This window comes from Microtus oregoni, unplaced genomic scaffold (genome assembly GCF_018167655.1).
Source record: "Microtus oregoni isolate MIOR12 unplaced genomic scaffold, Mior012 000001F_ref0000356, whole genome shotgun sequence".
Classification (NCBI taxonomy): Eukaryota; Metazoa; Chordata; class Mammalia; order Rodentia; family Cricetidae; genus Microtus; species Microtus oregoni.
In genome coordinates, this window is record NW_024543060.1 from 75,223,984 (window position 1) to 75,245,000 (window position 21,017).

The 21,017-nt window shown below is 40.3% G+C and overlaps 1 protein-coding gene across 5 annotated transcripts in view; it reads right to left on the minus strand.

Moving 5' to 3' along the window:
- Positions 1–1,116: 1,116 nt before the first annotated feature.
- The window catches only part of Lin7a (lin-7 homolog A, crumbs cell polarity complex component), a 132,012-nt gene continuing 112,111 nt past the window's right edge, over positions 1,117–21,017 (minus strand). For all 5 annotated transcript variants that reach the window (XM_041670280.1, XM_041670271.1, XM_041670289.1 and 2 more), the window contains 2 exons: positions 15,119–15,337; positions 1,117–6,721 (listed from right to left, as the gene is read on the minus strand). In XM_041670280.1, coding sequence (XP_041526214.1) covers positions 15,119–15,337 — 219 coding nt within the window. In that variant the 3' untranslated portion in view covers positions 1,117–6,721. The remainder of the gene's footprint in view (positions 6,722–15,118; positions 15,338–21,017) is intronic.

The window sequence follows — 21,017 nt, forward strand, 5'->3', positions numbered from 1 at the left end:
ACACTGTGTTCTCGGCAATGAGGCCCTTCTGGGAAATGAAGGGGACCAGTGACATTGAGCTGAAGTGCGAGTTTTCAGTGGAACTTTTTTTTATAGGTTTCTCAGAGAAAATGCACGGGCCGGGTGAGGGCTGGATTCTGAATCCTCACGCTGCAGGGCAGGCCCATGTGCAGCCTCTCCGCGTGTTTCCACCCCTTGGCAACCAGTCTGCCTCTTGCTCTTCCACACCTTTTACTTTTTTTTTTAAATTGTGGTGCAGTTAATAAACAAAAGCTTCCAGGTAACAATAGGATTCTTTGAAATGATACTCATGTGTTTTTCCTTTCTGTAATCTAGTTTAATGAAAACATATAGGCTGTGACTATTTCCTTTTGGGTGTTGTAGGTTTTCATCATTCAAATGAATGAGAGAAACTTGGTCCCTTATACAGACTCAGTACAGGTAATATTTGTATGTGTCAGTCACTTTTGTTGTCCCCGTGACTAAATACCAGAGAGAAACTAAGGCATAAAGAAGGAAAGTTCACTTTGCTCACAGTTTTTGTGGCATCAGTTCACGACTCGTTGGCCCTGCTGCTTTGGTCCTATGGTGATGCAACATTGTGATGTGTATGGGGTAACAAATCCATTGACCACATGGTTAAAATCTGAGAAAGAAAAGGAAGGGGGCTGGAGACCCGGTACCCACTTTCAAGGGAGCTCAACAACACCCACCAAGCTTTAAGACCATACTGGCTACTAAGCCCTTTCCACTTGATCCTCTATGGGATGCTTGTCTAATTTATACTAGAATATAAATTCTAATCTCAGGTAAAGCTAATGTTGACAACATTAAGGCTGAATAAATGGTTTGAGTTTTATTAGTAACTATTTATTAGTTGCCTTTATTCACCTGCATAACCGAAGCAGTTAAGAGGATGGTTATTAGGCCCACAAGGTCTCACAACTGGAGCAGGGTAGGAAAGGCGCCCTATAGCTGAGCTGATAATTTGAAATCCACTTTTGCTTCTTGGAATTTTCTCCCATGGAATAATGTGTGTGGGGAAAGTGGGAGATGGTGGGGGTGAGGGTGAAAAATATTGACACAAATCTCCAAGTTCATTCTGAGGATAAAAATCAGGTCAGGAAAGCTGAGTGAGTAAGAGATAAATCTCTGTCTGAGGACCCAGAGAGTAAAGTGCTATATAATCAAGAGAATGTGAGTTCAAATCCCCAGCATTCATGTTAGAAAAAAATGGCTAGGTGGGGTAGCATGGGCAGGATTCTAAAACTCGGGGTTACTTCTCTGTAGGAAAGCTTAGAAAGGTGTGGAAGAAAACATCCAAAACAAGTGACGAGATTTCAAAAACCATACTGGTTCTGGTATCCACTTGTAGCATTCAACAACCCCGCTGTAAAATCGAGTCTCTGCAGGGAAGGGGAAATGGGAAAGAAGACCTTGTGTTCTTTCTTTATGGAAAGAACCTCAACCCTACACAGCAAGATCGAAACCTATGTTAGGAATACACATATGAGACTTCATATCCAAATAAACACATGGCTCAGCGTCCGATGATCCCTGGGATGTGAATAAAAACAGTATGTCCAGTCTGGTGTCTAATACGTTTACTTCCCAGCAGCATAATACCACTTTGGTCAGGTTGAACCACTGCACAATTTTGCAGCTCTTTCGTAAAAACAACAAAAACAATTGGAAAGACACGATGTACATGCAATGCAACGGGGGAGAAACGGTACAATTGGCCAATCCTTCCCTATAAAGATGAAATAGCCTTAGTTCATCTCTGCACTGTGTATGTAGAAGCCCTTAGAGCGGGGGTTTTTGTTCTTTCGGTTTTTTGTAGCACCAGATAGACACAGTGGCTGACAATAAATACGTCTGAAGTCATTGAAACGTTTTCACAAATAGAAATTATCTGGATCTGGAACCTGGATGCCTGTCCCTGGCTTGAAGTACTGTTCATAAATGTACTATGAAGTAAGATTCAGTTCTCACCCTGTTTTGTTTTTATTTCTGATGTGATTTGTTGACTATCATGAGTTGTAATTTACTAACAACTTTTATTTGCTACTTTGCAAATTCAGGGTATTTCTATATACAACGACTCATCCATTTGAATATACTAGTGCTCCCACAGTCCACAGATCATGGTTAGGCACATGAACTAGTGTGTCAGACTTCATGGGTTGAAGCCCCAACTCCACCAGCGAATCAGGTGACCTTGGCAAAGTCATGCAGTCTGTGCTTTCGTTTTCCTGGGTGTAAGCAGAGCCTAGTGTGTAGAGCTGTCCTAGGGAGGTGTTTGTGTAGGCATTTGGCACACAAGCTGCAGCCTGGTAAGTACTACTGCATGGTTAAGACTGTCACAACTGCCTACGTCACTGGGTTGTAAGTTTGCTTTATGGTTAAACTATGTGGCACATTTAAGGGGTATGTTCAGAAAAGCAAGCTCACGCAAATTATGCAGGAAATATTTCATGCCTCCCATGAGGTGAGGGTTTGCTTTTGTTCTAGCATGTGTGAAGAGGACCCAGGGATTTTGACCAGAATAAGCGCTAAGGAGTCCCTCACTGTGAACATTGGCATGGCATTACATTTGACTTCCTTCTCAATGCCTTTCCAGAATCTAGCACACACCAGCGACACAGGCATATCTGTTAAATAAATAGATCCATGGAGACTTTGGGGGGGGGTGACATGGGAGCAATCTGAAGCTCAGGTACATTCTAGGAATCAAGGATGAAGAAAGTGGTCATGGAAAGCAGAAAGTTTAGAAACGATGTTTTCATTGACCGTGGACTGCTTTAACGAATAGAAATATCACAGGGGAATTTAATATGCTTGACAATATAACTTTTTTTTTTCAGAAAGAAACTAAAGCGTGGTCTTCTGTAAACTTTGGAAATGAAGTTCCTTATTTGAAGCACCCATGCCAAGTTGTCCAAGTGCTTTTGTAAAGAACTGGGGAGATTTTTTCCTACTCCTATAAATTTCTGTAAATCTGAATTCCCAAGCATTTCCCCTGAATTACAGACCCTTAAATCTTTGAGATAGTTCATGTAATTTGATTCCAGATCCTATCTTAGAGAAAATCCTGGCTCTGACTATGAGATTCTTGTACCAATTAATATGCTAGTCAAGTCAAAATTAATTCATATATCCCCTCTTGAATCATTCATTCATTTAAGAAATAGTCATTGAGTGCCCCACAGTATGCCAGTCCATCCACAGGGCTGCAGTCACATCCCTTGGTCTTATTTGGGATCTAAATAAGGACAGAATGTGGGGGGAGGTCATACTCAAAGGGTTCCCTGAATCCTCAGGGAATGATCTTTATCTGTGTTGCAATTTTGAGAATTTTGAAGCTACTCTTAAATATCACCTATGAGTGCTTAAAAGCAAAGCCATGCTAAAAAGGTGAAAAATCCAGGCACTCATTCACACACCCATAGATAGCAATAGATGCAGAAAGCAAAGTACCACATTCGGTGCCCTGAACGTGCACCCACGTAAAGGAAATAGAATCAGCTTGGTGTCACGTTTGAGAACCTCATTTGCAAATGGGTGTAATTTGTCTCTAAGTTCTTTAGATACAAGCTCCAGTTTTTAACAAGCCCCTGGATGCTAAACTTTTCATTTAGATCTTAGCATAGTCTTAAGAGATAGCGGTGGCTCTCACTGCTAGAGAGTTTCCTATTGATGACTTGATTGAGGAAGACAAAGTCCGTTATTCTTCCAAAGTCGATTGTAATTTAGGGCCATTATCCCCCTGCAGTTGTCCCGTTGTAAATGGTGAGAGAATCAAAATAGAAATGCTCCAATGAAGAGGTTCAGTGATTCTTTGACCTTCTGGGCTTGCCTCGGAAATTGCAGCAGGGAAAACGCGCAGAAGAGGTTTGTTGCACTGTCTAACTGCCTTGACCCGGGGACAGAACTGAGATTCACTTCAGATCCCTGTTGAGAAGTCACAGCCGTTTCTCCCTAACTGTTCACACAACATTTCTGATATTTGTATTGAATGGAATGGAAGAGTCGTCTATTTTGCCTTTTTCTTTGAACGGATGACATCAGCCATGGCAATGGCTCTATATGTGATTTTCTAGGAATAGAGAATGTCAGGCCAAATTGTGGTAGATTTGTCCTTCCTTTTCCGTCTTGCTTCAATGAAACTTCAGAGACCCATCGGTGGCACTGTAAATCTTTGAGGATGTCACGCGTAATCACAATTTTAGGGAAATGCTTGCATTTCAACAAGCTATACTTCACTGAAGTAAACCAGTCATTTGTACGTGAGCCCCACTAAGACATGTAACCTATCCTTGGCTTCTGTACATATGATGGATTGCTTCATCTCAACAAACAACCTGGTATACATTTATCAGCACGACACACTGTACGAATGAAGCATAAAATACAGAGACTTCAAGAAAACAACAGTGGAAAGCATCTGCTTATTTCATAGCTGTTTCTGACAATACTCGTATTGATGGGAAACCATATGTTGACTTCGAGATTAACTAAACGCTTAACAGCTACGTGAAAACGTACTCATCTTAAGCTCCAAATTTATACAATGTACTGAAACTCATTGAAATGACCATTTTCTCACTGTAAGGGTAAGATGACTTCCTTTTATGAGACTGTTGTGGCATCTTCTGAATAGCTTTAATATTTCTTTGTTAAATGATAACTAAAATATAGGTTTATTATTTTTTCTTATAAAAATGAGGACTATCTTTCAAACTGAATAATATTCACATTGTCTCCACTTCATTCTTTTTCTCATGCTTGTCCCTTTTATTGACCTATTTTATATAACATTCTGGGTTCTTGCTGACGCCTTCCCCAACTTCTCTCTTGTAAAAAATAATGTTTTTCAGGATGGGAACCTGTTACCACAACAGAATCGTCTTGAAATAAATTGGTGTAGCTCTTGGCTTTTTCACTCTTTGTCACCTGGTTGGTGATGCACTATCTAGAGCAGTAAGGCATTCCTGTTGACAATAGAGCCACCAAACAGTGTGCAATAAAACATGCTGGGCAAATCTAATTGGTTTTGTTTAGTTTCAAAAAGATGGCTTGTAAGCCATGTTTCAGAAATTTTTTATGTTGAAGGACTATCTGAAATATCAGGTTTGTTGTGTCTTGGTGGGGAACCATTTTCTGTTTGTAAAATTGGACATAGTAAAATATCTGACTCTATTTCAACAGTTCAACTAGGTTTAACTAGGCAGTTATTCTTTTGTGTGCGCGTGCGTGTGTGTGTGTGTGTGTGTGTGTGTGTGTGTGTGTATGTATGTGTACATTTTTGTGCTTAAGGTATTTACGTGCCCAGATAATTAAAGTTTCCTTCTCATTACAGTATGGAAAACCATATTAGGGGCCTATATTTACCCTAAACTAAAAAAGTATTTTGTGTCCAGGATGCCCTAACAGATTTTTGTGAAAGTTGAAAAACCTTATTGGGGATTTACAAGTGGGAATATGCAAACTAGAATAGATTTCTCTTTGGAGAAAGCAGCGTCTGTCATTCACAATACTGGTATCACTGGGTTTCACATACCTCAATGTAAGTGGGCCAATACCTTTGATACTAGACTGTCAAAAATATACTGTTTGCATTTAGGGAAATTAATCAAAACTTTCTGTGATATATCCCCTTGGATGTATATCTATGTGTACCTATTATAATTCAGTTTTATAAATCTCCAAGATTTGAAATATCAAATAGATATCTATGAAAGCACACTAATGTGTGCAGGATGGGTTTAGACTTCTCCAAAGTTTATCAATAAAAATAAATAAATAAAATTTAACAAGAAAATATGGAGGGCTGGTTATACATAACTGAGGATGAGTTCATAAAGTGAAGATAATCTCTTACCAGAGTAGTAAATCTTGGTAAACAAAGAACCAAGTTAGAGCAAGTGTACTCTGGTCTTAAGTATTTTGTGGAATAAATATACGTTATACTCTGTTGAAATTAATAATAGATATAATAATACTTAAATTTTTAAAAAGCACAGCGTTGAGTTCCAACCCCTGCTTCTAAAAATTAAAAGTTCAGCTAAAATATCCTACTCTTCTAAGATACTCAGAAATGGATAAAAACAGAAAATAAGAAAGCCAACTGGTTCCAGGTTCTAAAGAGATTATGTAAGATAAGAACTTGCCATTTTCAAGAGGAGAATAGAGGTTGGGTTTATAACTAAATCAAATTCCAATTCGGACAGCTCAGCAATATAGACTATGAAAGCGGTGAGGGCAAGGGACAATGTGTAGGTTACTTTCAAGTGACCACAACCTTGAACTGATGCAGTTTGAACTATAGCCTAATGAAGGGTTCACTAACCTCCAGAAGAGCCTCAGACTAAAGAATCACTTAATCCTAGCCCTGGTGATTTGTTCAAAAGTCACAGACTTTATTCTTACACTGCTTCAGTCTGCAGACTGGAGAAGTCCCTCCCTCAACACACTGGGAGTTTCCACTGCCATGAACGGAAGATCTGAGTGGGTAAAAAGCGATGAGCAGGGGGCTGGTACCCAGAGGAGGAAGATGTTGAACTGCCGTGGTAAAGGATGGAGACAGCACGTGTTCACAGCTTTGTGACGGGTGCAGTTATTGGTGTTGCCTTTCCCTTTTTCTATGTGCTGGGATTCTGGAGCACTGTTTCAAATTCTTGACTGTCTGATGGTTGACCTGGTAGCTTTTCTTCACGGCCTAAAAATGGAGTTGGGTAGAGGAAGACAATAAAGAGAAATCAGTGATTAGGATTCATTTTTTAACCTATGAATCACTAAAATCATCAAGAATATTCACTACATGATATCTTAGTCACTGTTCTATTGCTGTGAAGAGACACCGTGACAAAGGCACCTTATGAAAGAAAGCATTTAATTGGGGTTTGCTTGTGATTTTAGAGGGTGAGACCATGAGCTTGTTTGGGGACAGTATTGCATCAAGGAGGCAGGAATGGCACTGGAGGAGTCACATAATCAGGAAGCAGAGTGGCAGGGTGGGGAGAAGCTGGGCATAGTAATATTTTGAAATCTCAAAGCTCCTGCCTGTATGGTACACCTCCTCCAGTAAGGCCACACTTACTAATCCTTCCAAAAACAGTTCTACAAAATGGGAAGCTAACATTCAAACATGGGAGACGATGGTGGTGTGCTGGACAGTATCATGTATTCTACATAGGCTGGAGGCATTGGAGAGCAGGGAATCTCAGCTGAGAAAATGCCTTCATCAAGTCAGGCTGTAGGCAAGGCTGTAGAGCATTTTACTGATTGATGGGGAGGTCCCAGACCATTGTGGGTGATACCACCCCTGGGCTAGTGGTACAGAGTTGTGGAATATATGAATATGTATATATACTTATATTAACTTGTAAAGCTATGTTACATTTGTTTATGCTGTGGAATATTACTTTAACTGCATAAAGATGTGTTAAATTTGCTTATGCTGCATTTGTTTAACGATGTAAGGATATGTGTTTAATTATGTAAAAGTGTGCCTGCTTAAGGCACCTGATTGGTCCAATACAGAGCTAAATGGTCAATAGCTAGGCAGAGAAAGGATAGGCGGGGCTGGCAGGCAGAGAGAAGGAACAGGAAGAGGAACCTAGGTTCAGGAAAAGAACAAGAATGAGAGAGAGAGAGAGAGAGGAGAGAATGAGCAAGAAAGTGAGGGACCTGCCTGGGGTAAGAAACCACACAAACAGCTGTCTGCCAGCCAGTCAGATACTGCAGGAAACAGGGAAGTAAGACGTACGGAAGGAAAGAAAAGTAAAAGCCCAGAGGCAAAATGTAGATAAAGAGAAACAGGGGCTGGAGAGATGGCTCAGTGGTTAAGAGCACACTGCCTGCTCTTCCAAAGGTCCTGAGTTCAATTCCCAGCAACCACATGGTGGCTCACAATCACCTGTAATGAGATCTGGTGCCCTCTTCTGGCCTGTATACTTAATAAAACAGATTAATTTAAGTCAAAAGAGCTAAGAAAAGGAACCGCCTAAGCTAGGTTGAGCATTCATAACTAATAAGAAGTCTCTGTGTCATGATTTAGGAGTTGGTTGGTGGTCCAAAAGAAAAAGCCTGGTAGGGTCCTAGGTGTTGTAAGAAAACAGGCTGAACAAGCTATGGAAAGCCAGCCAGGAAGCAGCACTCCTCCACGGCCTCTGCATCAGCTCCTGCCTCCAGGTTTCTGCCCAGTTTGAGTTTCTGACTTGGCTTCCCTCAGTGGACTGTGTTTCAGGATATGTGAGCCAAATAAACCCTTTTCTCCCCCCAGGTGAATTTTAGTCGTGAAGTTTCATCACAGCAATAATAACGGTAACTAAGACAGGGAGGCATTCTCATTGAAACCACCGCAGTGAGAATGGCTTGGATTATGTGGGGCATCATCATTCATTCATGGTCTTCCACATGTGAAAAAAACAAAACAAAACACAACAACAAGAAAACCCTGATATTAAGGAAGTCACTGATGGACATGACAGGAAAAGCTGTAACATTTCCCAAAATGAAATAAAGAATTGAGTTTGGAAACATTTCAAATACTTAACATTTGTTCCTATAAGTTCTAGATGATTCTAATTCTCTCCATGAAGGCAAAAAAAAAAAAAATCCAAGTAGCATTCATAGTGTAACTATAACTAACACCACAGCATTTAGCAATGCCTTTCCTGAGATGGAAGCCTTCAAAGCCTTTGGCTGACCAGTGGGAAACACCAATATCCCTTGTCAGAGGCAGAAATTAAGTGCCAGCCCTCCCCCTAGGTCAGTCTGACACCACGTAGAACAGGCAGTGTCATCTGTCTGTCCAGATTTGGGGGTGCTGCTCCCCTGAACCCCTCCCTCAGAACTGTTGCACTTCAGCTAGTACAGAATCATTTCTCCCAATCCCTGTTTTTAAGGATGCTGCTATTTTTGCTTCGGTCAATGCCCCCAAATGCACAAAATAGATTTCCGACAAATTGTTCTGCCTACTCTTCACTGACCCACTGGCTGAAAGTCTTCTAGTGATGTGCCAGCAAGCACAGGGGCTACAGAATACACACAGACGTGTAAGAGGCCACTGGGCAGAAGCAAATTGCCTTCCTGCATTGTATAAAGTGTAAATTCCATCAGCATTTTAACCCCTGCAGTATCAGTAGCAACAGTTTATCATGACTGAAATGTACGAAATGGTCCCTAATTGATGTGTTGTATTGACTTACATAGTTCTCCTTTCTTATTTAATCTTCCTAAGACAGCATTTTATTCAGATATTTTGTGTTTAAAATTTGTTGAATTTAACATTTTCTTTGACCGATGAATCTATTTCCTCTATTGACTCTTCAATGCCTGAGATTCTCTTTTCCATCTCCTGCATTCTGTTGTTTATGTTTGCAACTGTAGTTTCTGATCATTTCTCCAGATTTTCCATTTCCAGAGTTCCCTCAGTTTGTGTTCTCCGTATAGCCTCTATTTCAGTTTTTAAGTCATGAACCTGTTTAAGTCCTTCATCTGTTTGATTGCTTTTCTTTTTGGTTTTCTTTAAGGGATTTGTTGATCTCTTCCAATTTTTCATTTGTCCTTTCTTCCATTTCTTTAAAGGATTTTTTCATTTCCTCTTTAAGAGCTTTAATTGCCTGGTAAATTTATTTTTAATGACATTTTCTTCTGCTTCAACTATGTTTGGATGTTCAGATGTTCAGGTCTTGTTGCTCTAGAACTACTGGTTTCTGATGGTGCTCTACTTCTAATTGTGTTGTTGAGTATATTCTTACCTTACTGTCTACATGTCTTTTCCTCCACTTGGTTCAGGTGGAGCCTGTTCTTCTGGAGTTCCTCTTCCTCCAATTGGTTAAGCTGGAGTCTTTGATTCCCTTCAACGCTCCCTTCAGTTACAGGCAAGGTTGAGCGTTTCGGTGATGGCTTCTCCATGTGTATATAGGCCCAAAACTCAGATGTTCACAGCTCCCGCGGTCACTCCTCCAGGTGCAGGCGGTGTCTCAGTTCCAGTGGTTGCTCCGCTAGGTGCAGGCAGAACTGGGGCTGAGGCTCCTGTTCTGGATAGTCCTGGACACCACTGTTGTCACCACGGCCTGCTGACTGGTACTGATGCTGTCTCCCAGTGTGGTGTGGCCTGGGCCTGCTGCCTGGTGTTGACACTGTCAAACCTTTACTCTGTATTGCCTCGTGTCTCTCCTCAGAAAGAGTTCTTGCTTGTATTGTTTCATAAACATTAGCGTTCTTGTTACTTCTGCTTCAGATTTCTACTTGATGGACTCTGGATTCCTCATATTTGCTTTTATTGGGTCACCCTATGGGATCTACTGTTCCCAGTGGCTGGATCGGTGGTTTTGGCAACAACTCCTTGGTATTAACAGGAGGTAGAGAAAGATTTCAGAAATGATGAAGTAAAAGGAACAGGTGTAAAGAGCAGATGGTAGGGTCAGTGAGGCAGATGGCAAATGCCAACTCCTATGTTCATATGTGGGGGTTTGTCACGGTTTCATAGTTGATGAATTCTTTGTCCTATCCTTGCCCAACACTGGAGTGCAGGAACAGGCGTTGGTCTTGGAACTTTTCTTGGACTAGTAATGCAATGGTTTAAATAAAATGGTGCCTTTCCTCGAGGGGTGGCAGCGGGCGGGCCACTAGGGGGAGCTGTGTCCCATGAGGATCCCTGGCGGGTTCGAGACAGAGATGGACAGGCACACCATACAGAGTGAGTTTGGTTATAGTTTGCTCAGTAAAAGGGAAGAAGAGAAAGAGAGAGAGAGAGAGAGAGAGAGAGAGAGAGAGAGAGAGAGAGAGAGAGAGGCAGAAAGGAGAAGAGACCTCAGTCATCTCTTCTGAAGAGAGACAGGGCAGAGAGAATACAGGCTTAAAGAGGAAGAAAAATCTGCTTGCCTTGGTGGAAGGGGGGAAGTGGGAGAGGGCACTTTAGAGACAAACCCTGCCCATACCCCCCTTCCTCTGAGGCACTTCCTGAACTCTGTCCTGTCTCTCTTTGGAAGAGGTGGCAGCCGTCCCCCCTTCCCCCCTCTGTTCTCTCTCTCTCTCTGTGTTCTCTCTCTCTCTGTGTTCTCTCTCTCTCTCTCTCTCTCCCCCCTCTCTCTCTCTCTCTCTCTTCTCTCTCTCTCTCTCTTCTCTCTCTCTCTCTCGTTCTCTCTTTCCTTCCCTCCCTCCCTTCCTTTCTCCCCTCCTTCGCTCCCTTCCCTTTCCTCCTATAACCCACCGAATAGACTATACCCAAACCTCTTTCTGCATGGCATGCCTATTTGTCCATGTCTCTCATCTACCACAGCTCCCAGTGGGATTGGCTGCCCTGTCTCTCACACACTGCCTCCCACCCACCTGGGACCCACAGAGGCCACGGGTTGTGGGACCTGGCTACCCATCATGGCTCACCACTGCTGCCCCTTGGGGAACTGCGTCGTTTTATCTAAACCATTACAGTTAACATATGAAAAAGTGTTAGTGTTCCTCTTGATTTTTTATTCTTTGAAAGTCAGAGTGAAAATCCAAGTGTACACATGAAATCGTGTTTTCAAACTAAAAATCTGTATAAGATGAATAAACACAGTACACTCTGAAAGAAGTGCCATCACACGACAAACCCTATAATCAAATTGTATGTTTAGATTTCTTTCATGTAACTTTGGAATATTCATATATTTACATTTTTGGAAATGGGATCTAATCTAATGAGGATAAAAGACAATTTTAGTTTGGCAGGATATAAAATTCAAGTGGGTATGGAAGATAAACCCTGTCTGACTTACATTCCATCTGCTTTTCTTTCTTATCCGTTTTCCATTCACAGTGACTTCATAATTTCAAACTTCTCAGATAACATACATTACCTCTGATTCAGAGAATATGAAGTTATATTTCATCTGATAAGCAGTGAGACTGTATCTGACAGCTATTCTGATTTGATTATCTGGTCTTGACTTGAATGGCAACAAAAAATCTCAAAGATATGCTTCCAGTCAAACAGATTTAATAAGCTTGAAAATCCTTAAAAATGACTGTAGTATAAATTAGTAAGTGTTGTAAATCTTTTCTGACTGCTTAAAGATCAAGGTAATTAAAACATAAACAAGAGCTCATGTGGGTCTTTTTGACTGTATTCGCAGTAAAATCCTTGAATGACATGACTTGGGTGTGCTTTGATTGTTCTTAAAATGGTCACACTCAATCTCAAGGGACTGTCTCTGTGTACTGCACCAGCTCTCTTTATGGGCATAGATACAAAGATCATATTCAAGCAAACAGAACTCTCCCACATTCTGTGTCAACAACAAAAGACCCCTGGTGCTTTTGTTTACTGGTAAAATATGCAAGTGGATTTCTAATGAGCTGTAGGAAATCTTGAAGTGACTTAATAAGGAGGGAACAGGGACTAGAAATACAAATGACTATATATGTCAACTTGTGTATTTCCAAAGATAACTGAAGTAGCAAAACATGGGCAGCTTTCACAGTAAGCTCTCAGAAGTCTGACTGACACATACTACTTTCAAAATATCCCTGGGCAATTTTACTCAGGGCAAACATCATAAATCACCCAGGAGAATAGCTATGAGCCTGTAATACCAGGAATAGAAGAAACAGTAGCATTAGCAGAACGCACGCTAGCGATTGATTAGAGAATCATGGATTTCCTCTACTACCAAAAGGACTTTTTGATAAAATTCTGAGACTACTGAATCAGTAACTGAGGATAAATCTTTAGGCAAAATGTCTAGTCTATTCATTGTATTTATCCCAACCACACAGTTTATGCCAATCCATCCCTTGCCCGGATCACTGTATCTTTCATATATATATATATATATATATATATCCAACTTGTCTCTTTCCATCATAACCCTGTAATTCTCTATTGTCACAGAAGCTGAATTACCTTTATAGAACATAAATCAAATCATGCCACCTTTTTGCTTAAAAACCTTCATCATGTCCCATTGCAATAAAATCTAATTTCTTTAATAGGGTGTGGAGGCTTTCTGTACCCAGTCCCTACACATCTTTTTGACCTCACAGCCCACCACTGTCATTATCACTCATTGTTCCCACCTCTTAAGGTCTTCTTTTTGTTCTTCAAATACAAACCACTCATACACTATCGCACTGGCCATTTCTTCCCTTATTATGTCCTTGGGGGCTGCCCCTTGGCATTCAGTTTCATCTCAGATGCTTTTCCCTTTGAGAACTTTGTGTCTTAACTGACCACCTAGCTAGAGTCCATTCAAACAGTCTCCATTTAACTTTTCAAAGTACTGCTCCCAAAAGGATGTAGACTTATTTTCTTGCTTAGTTATTAATTATCCCCTCTAAGCAGAACGCAGCCCCATGAAGATAAAGTGTTTTGCTCCCTGGACAGTGCCTGGCCACAATTGTGCTAAAAGGCATGTGGTATTGAATCAAAATACTTTGGGGGAAGAAATATAATTTAAAAAATGTATGTATATGTGTATTATCTCATTATTTAGTTAATTTATCTCTTGCATGTCTAATTATCTATATGTATATTATGATTGTGATATACTCTCAGGAGCCAGAGAAAAGCATCAGAAAACTTGGAGCTGGAATTACAGGTGGTTGTGAGCTCCGTGATGTAGGTGTTGGGAACCAAATCCAGCTTCTCTGCAAAGCTGGAATGTGCTCTTATTACTCAGCCCTCTCTGCAGTCCCTGAATATACTCAGAGAGAAAAAAAAAACTCACCATGTAGCTTTCCTTTGTCACAAGTGTCACTTTATAAAAAAAAAAAAGACACGTCTCATGTCTTATTCAGCATTTCTTTTAAGCAAACAATAAACCAATATGACAAAATGGAAAATCATCATTACTTATTGTCACTTTTCTGTGAACATTTGAACATCCTTATCAAGGCACATTTAAAGACAACATAGTACAAAATACCTAATGATAAATTTGCTCTTTTTCAGTGAATAGCTTGGAAAAAAATAACTTTAGAGCATCCTACACTTGAGGAAGAAGAACCACAATTTCAAGCTACTTTTTAATAGTGGCTGATCACAGCTTTAGACTGCTCATCTCAAAGATGTGGTTTGTGGTGGTCTGAATAGGAATGGTCCCCATGGACTCAGGTCGTTAAATGTTTGGCTCACAGGAAGTGGCACTGTGAGGAGCTGTGGCCTTGGAGTAGGTATGGCCTTGTTAGAGGAAGTACGTCACCATGGGGGTAGACTTTGAGGACTTATATGCTCAAGCTAGACCTAGTGTGGCAGTCTCTGCTTGCTGTCTGTGGATCCAGATGTAGAACTTTCAGCTCCTTCTCCAGCTCCACGTCTGCCTATGTGCCCCCATGATAATAATGACTCAATCTCTGAAACTGTAAACCAGTCGCAGTGAAATGTTTTCCTTTATGAGGGTTGCTGTGTTCATGGTAGTGTCTTCACAGCAACAGAACACTGACTAGGACGTGGCTTTAATGTTAATTTCCTAGAATGGTTGTTTCTTCAGAGGCTTAGTGGTATGCGATAAAGGTATCCCTAACACATAATAAACACTTCAAAAGTGACAAATTTTACTATTAACACATTTTTTCTTGAAAATATATGTGAAACTTAATTTATCCTTTCTTGTTGTGAAGTGAAATTTGGGAGAAGGTAAGAGTCAGATGTATTTCAAAACCTTTGGGAAGTCAAATTGTGTTAGCTGTCATTTTGCTACTTCATTCTTGATGTGGAACACGTTTCCAATACTCTGTATCTCTCTCATCTAAAGTATATGAAGCCAGGAATAGCACTGTACTGGGTGAAAACTACCAGTCAAGGGCATGAGTGGGCACTATAATCAACTCCCATTCCTACTTTGGCAAAAAGGATGCATTGCCCGGGTTTATAAAAATGCATCCTGGAGTCAGTATTTACCCCTGTCGCAGGACATTATTTCCCCAAATACCTTACATATGCAGAGACTGTAGCTGAAAGACACATGGAAATGGGATAACTTGTTTATATTTTTGGACACTATTGCCTTTCATTTGATTAATCTCTTTGGAGTGTCTCTTATGCCTGACAGTTTTATTTCAGCTGCCCCAGGAGCTACTTTTAGGCAGTGAGGTGCTCGCATGCAGGGAGATGGGAGGGTCTCACCTATGACATGTGGTTTTGTTGTGGTTGCTGCTGCTGCTGCTGTTGCTGCTGCTGAATGAGCAATTGTTGCTGCTGCCGGCGCCGGGCTGTCCGCAGCTTTTCAAAACGAGCCTCCATCTCCTCCAGGACTTTTGGGGTGTATCTGACCACCAGCTTCACACTGTCCTTCGCAGCCTTGAGTAGCTCCACAGCTTTCTCGTGGTGCTCCCCTTCCACACTCTAAAAAGACAAGGGGAGAACTCATTTATTCCCTCTGGGGACTAATCTGAAATAACTCTCCTAGTAAAAAGCCAAACTCGGAGGCAGGCATAGGTCTTCTCTGTAAACTCCATTACTCACAAGGCTGAGATAGGAGCGTTTCGGCGAGCTCAAATTATGAGTCCGGACTGCATTGTAAGCTTCAGGTCAGCCTGGTTTACAATGTGAAAACCTTAGTTCAAAAATCAAAACCAAGGACCTGGCATTGAATCTCCGTTTGTAGGATCTATGATGCTATGTAATCTGTCAGTATCATATCCAATCATAATTTGGGGGGCATACTAATCGCAAAGCAGAAACATCAGAAGCTCAAGTCACCCTTGCCTATATAGTGAGTTCAAGATCAACCTAGGGTCCAGGATATCATTTCTCAAACAAAACATAATAATAAAAACAATAATAATAATGAAAACAAAAGTTCTCTCCTACAATAAAAATCCTATAAAACCACTGACAAAACATCTGAAGTCTGCAACTTCCAGAGTACATGGTAACCAAGACAACAGCATCACCATTATCATCTGTGCCTGTACCTGAACTTCAGGTTGGTTAGACTCTATTAAGATGCAGGGTGAATTGGATGGTTTGAGTCGGGAGGGCAAAAGTCAGGGAAGACCTAATAATAAGCCAGATATTCAAAAAAAATTTCAGAATTTCACCTGGAAGGGTAAATGAATCAAAAATTTCTTTTTTGAAAAACAGTAAGTTAAAAATTGCAATAAAGGTAAGCTTTCTCTACCAGATATAATCCCCATTAGCCATCTACAGTGATTTAAGTACTGGAATTTAGACACAAGGCAAAGATTATTAGATAATGATGCCAAAACAAATAAATAATAAAATTTAATTGATATTCCGTTCTTGTACTCTAAATGTAATGTCTTTATTAAGAAACTTAATGCTTTGAATTTCAAAAGCTTAAACTAGCCTGGGGGGGGGGCGGTTCTTTCTCATCTTGCAATGAAAGAGAGCGAGGACTGGAATCTCAAAATCAGATGCAAGCAGTTTAAGTTTCTGCATTTCAAACCCTGCTCAAGAAAAGCAATAAAGCAGGAGAACGCTGGCAATACAACAGTGAGTTTAGCGAGTTTTTCACAGGGGGCTCTCTTACAAGTCCATAAGCAGAGTGGATCAGTTATACATGTGCTTAAATAATAAAATACAAATGTCGCATAGACCCACAGGAAGGGAACTGATCCATCTTTTTATTAACCAAAGAAGTAGGGATCAACATCACATATTTTACTGTAAAATTTAAAACAGTAATTTTGCATATAGTATGTAAACAAGGATGTAGGGAGAGGGTCTTTGATCAGTTTAATGAACTCTAGCACAGTTTTTCTGGACGGTGCTCTTGTTACTAACTGAAGAAAACAGTCTATTATTATAATGAGTATTTATACTAAGCATTGCATTAGATGTATACCTGCAAGTATGACATCACAAAAATAAAAAACAAATGATTAGAGTTGGAGATTTTGAACATTACAGCCTGGACAACAATTGGGAAAATGGATTTCAAGTGAACCAAGAGCTGCTGGAGATAACCCTGGTGAGATTCCCTGGGGTGGGAAAAAGACGTAAAAGAGAAGAAAGTTGCAGTTAGATTCATGATTGTATAAAGGACACTGCCTGCTACTTCCCACAGCCAGCCAGCCAGCCAGACAGACAGACAGACAGACAGACAGACAATAGGTAACCCTCACTATTCCAAAATTTAAGTGCAATTTTTTTTGAACTAAGTAAAGAGGGGAAAAATGACAACAAGTATAGATAGAGCCTGAGAGTCTTAAATATTATCAGAACATCTAAGAGTGGTGGAGACAAGGTGACCATTGGCAGGTTGAGATTTCTTTTCACACCATAAGCATAAGAAGAACTTGAGACACATCTATATGACCTACGAAATGGAGAGAAACTATTAGATCCCAATTATGTCTAAAGAAACTATTAGACTTCAATTATAACTTGGGATTAACAGTTACAAATATTTTAGAGAGTATATTTAATTCAGTCCCTTGCCTTCAGGAGGTTGGTGTGGGATGAAGGAAAATAAGCTTGAATTTGGCAGTTTGATCAGTTGTCACTGCTGATGGTGGTGGCACTACTTGTTTGTTTGAGTGCCAAGCAGACAAGATGGGGTCATGATGTGGCCATAGTGAGCAGGAAAACAATTCATGTAGCTGTGTCCCTACGTGTGCATTAAACAAAAAGAGAGGCTTTACGCAGTATTTGGGTAGAGAGGATTTTTATCTCAGGCTAAAGCCTAAGAAAATAAACATGATTGTTGATTAATTCATTCTTTGGGCAATTCATTCAATCATTGATAGTCGCCAATAAGAGTTTTATTAAGCATTCATCTTAGTGGTTGTATTCCACAAAATTTTCAAGGAAATAAAAGACAAGAGAAAATATTGACAACAGAAACCTCTTTTCAGTTTGTTTGTAATTGCTTCGTAATTTGTCCTAAGATGATTTATTACGGTGTAGGCGGTTGATTTCAAATGAAAGCTTGATTTGTTTATCCAAACCCTTCTTTATTTTTCCGCATTAAAACTTAAATGGGCTTTTTTTTTATTGTTTGGTTTTACAGAGGTCTTACGTACCACAGGCTGGTCTAGATTACTATCTTCAGTAGAGAGTGACTGTCAACTTTGGCACTCCTGTCTCTCCTTTCAAGGGTAGGATCAAAGGTGTGTGCCACGGCACCAGATTTTCCTGTTTAACAACAGTGGTACACCCACACCTGAGGGCAGCTGGTCAACTTCCAGAACTTGCTTTTGCATTTTTGTGCGATTTGCTTTCATTAGGGTAGAAGATTCTGGGGGAGAGTCTCATTATTCTTCTTTAAGCATAATGGTGCTCATTCAGAGGGTCACCAGAGGGGCTAGGCACTAATGCAGGGGCTACCAGGCACTCATGAAAGGGGAGGTGGCAGAGAGAAAGCTGAATCATACTCGGATCTTGGGAACTATTGCTACCATCTCCAACCCGTAGCTCTACCATTTCTCGGGAGAACTCACAAAGAGCAATTCCAATGCTCTTCAGATCTAGAAACCTGACCTAGATTGTGACCACGATTCTCCTTCAGGGACTTACCAGCGTCAGTAAGTCCTTTCATCCCCTTCCACACCAGAGCACAAAGCTGCCCTAGGAGCCAAGGCCTGCACTCTCTTCTTTATTTCTGCTACATGGAAACACAAGGCTGAAAGTTTTGACAGTTCAGTCGTAGGATGGAAATGAAAGCGGGCTCCAGAGGTTAAGCAATATAAGCCTGTTTGCAGTTCATTTCAAATACTCTGATGCTTTCTGTTTTCATCAAAAGTCTTCACGTTTGTCTTCAGGATCACTCAGGGCACCACACTTGTTCCTCTGTCTCTGTCTCTGTTACACTTTGACAGACATATGCTTGTCTTGACTTACCATGTGTTTATCCCCAGAATGCTTTTAGTTCCTCAGTAAACTGTTCAAATGGGAGCAGATAGATTGACAAGCCTCCTCTCTTTTTCTTTTCTTTTTTGAGTTAGAACAAAGAAATGGATTACAATCCTATAGAAGTCTAGTTTTGGGAGTTAAAAGAGACCAGAACACTTGCTCAGTTAGGGAATATACCTTAATGTGCACTGGGACTAGGGATGCCTTCGGCCCTGAAGGTTTAGCATCTTTCCCCCTTTGGATTTTATCTATTTCTTACTCTTTCTGGATGTATCCCTTGTTTTTTATTAATTATTTAAAATATGTTTTACTCGTGCTCTCTCTCCTGGATGGAGGTGGGTGGTCTTTGGACTTCCCACAGGGCAGGGAACCCTGATTGCTCTTTGGGCTGACAAGGGAGGGGGACTTGATTGGGGGAGGGGGAGGGAAATGGGATGCTGTGGCGGGGAAGAGACAGAAATTTTTAATAAATAAATAAATTAAAAAAAAGAAAAACAAAAATAATTGAATAAATAAACAAATAACCAAAACTGAAAAGGCAAAAAAAATGTTTTAAACTGGGATACATTATAAAGTTTATTTTTAAAATAAAACTGTCTATAAAAAGCTCTTTTAATTTATTTGTTGTTTTCTTTTTACAACAGTTGCCTGAGATTTGACTAATGCTGAAAACTTTTGACAAGAGTTTTCTTGTCAAAGAAACACAGATAGGGGCTGTGTTTCTTACATGTATTGAGGAGAGATGGAAAGGCTTCCAATGTTGAAATGAAATACCTCCTCCTTTTAAAAACCAGAATTATATTCTTTTGGTTTTTCATTCCCTTGCTTTAAGGGTTTTATTGCGTCTCTTACAATTTGAAAGAGTTTTTAGAAAAAAATTAATTCAACACAAGTCTTCCCAGTGGACATCTAGGTAGAGGGTTTATAAATGTGAATGGTGATGGAGAAGGCATGTGCGTGTACCAGAAATTCAGGAAAGGTTTGAGAACAGTGTAGTCTTAAAACAGAAAAACACTCAAGGGCTGTGAACATTCACCATAGTCAATCAAGCGTACTGGGCAGAGTGGACTCCCCAATCCAGAAAACATTCACGTCTGTGTTCAAATATTTAACACTTGTAAAAATCAATATGGACAAGTTAAAACAACTTTATATCTACTCTTTGAAATTCAGAAGGAAGGGCAATAAAATCCTTAATCTGGGGAACCGCGAGTGGAATGTATATAATAGGAAGGCAAATGTATAAAGGAATGTTTCCATTCAGGAATCTGAGAAAGAAATGAGCTCAACAAATAACCCACCGTACACTTGCTTTGTTAGCCATCATGTGCAGTAGAAAGTACCAGGACACTTTAGAGTTTGCTGATTTATTGGAAACTTAGCAAAGTTGTGGTTGCTAAATGAACTAGCCCTTAAACTCGGGTACATTCTGACCTTTCAATACCTTAGCTATTTCACACAGAGAGATATCAAAATACTATTTATCGAATGGTCTATTTCCTAGGTGATTGAGAATTCCTCCAAAAAAAGGATTTGGATTGTGCTGCCTACTTGAACTTGCTCACTGTATGTGCCTCCGTTTGTGGCACAGTTACATTTTGACCTTGGTTAGATAGTACAGAGAGGAGACCCCAGTTCGGGGAAGGAATACTACACATTATACATATGCACTATTAACTGTGAAATGCCCATGTTCAAAGCTTTTCTCAGGCTTTTCTTTTCTGAAATTAAAATATAATGACATCGCTTTCCCCCTTCCCATTCCTCTGGCCAGCCAGGTTTTTCTTATGGAACACGTGGTTCTAACTTGACTCAGTGTGTTGTTGAATACCTTCCAGAAACAGTATTGAGTAACTGAGAGGTAGTGTGCCTCATGGGGTTGTTCTTGGCATCTGTCATTTGGGTTGGGGGCTAGATGATGCTATCGAGGAGTAAAAGAGATGAAAGGTATGAGGTTATAATACCTTAGTACAATTAAGTAGCTCAGCATGTTAGCTCTGAAGGCGCCCTTAGAAACACCCTCATCTACCTCCTCGTTCTTTCACAATAAGGAAATAGGGACCAAATAAGGACCAAATCAGCTGGGACCCAACTCACTGCATCAAGCTGTTCATTTCAGGGTTTGTTATGGGCTAGTGATTTTAAAACAATCCCATCCTACTTTTCACACTGATCCAGAAATGAAGCACATGGCTGGTCTGTTTTC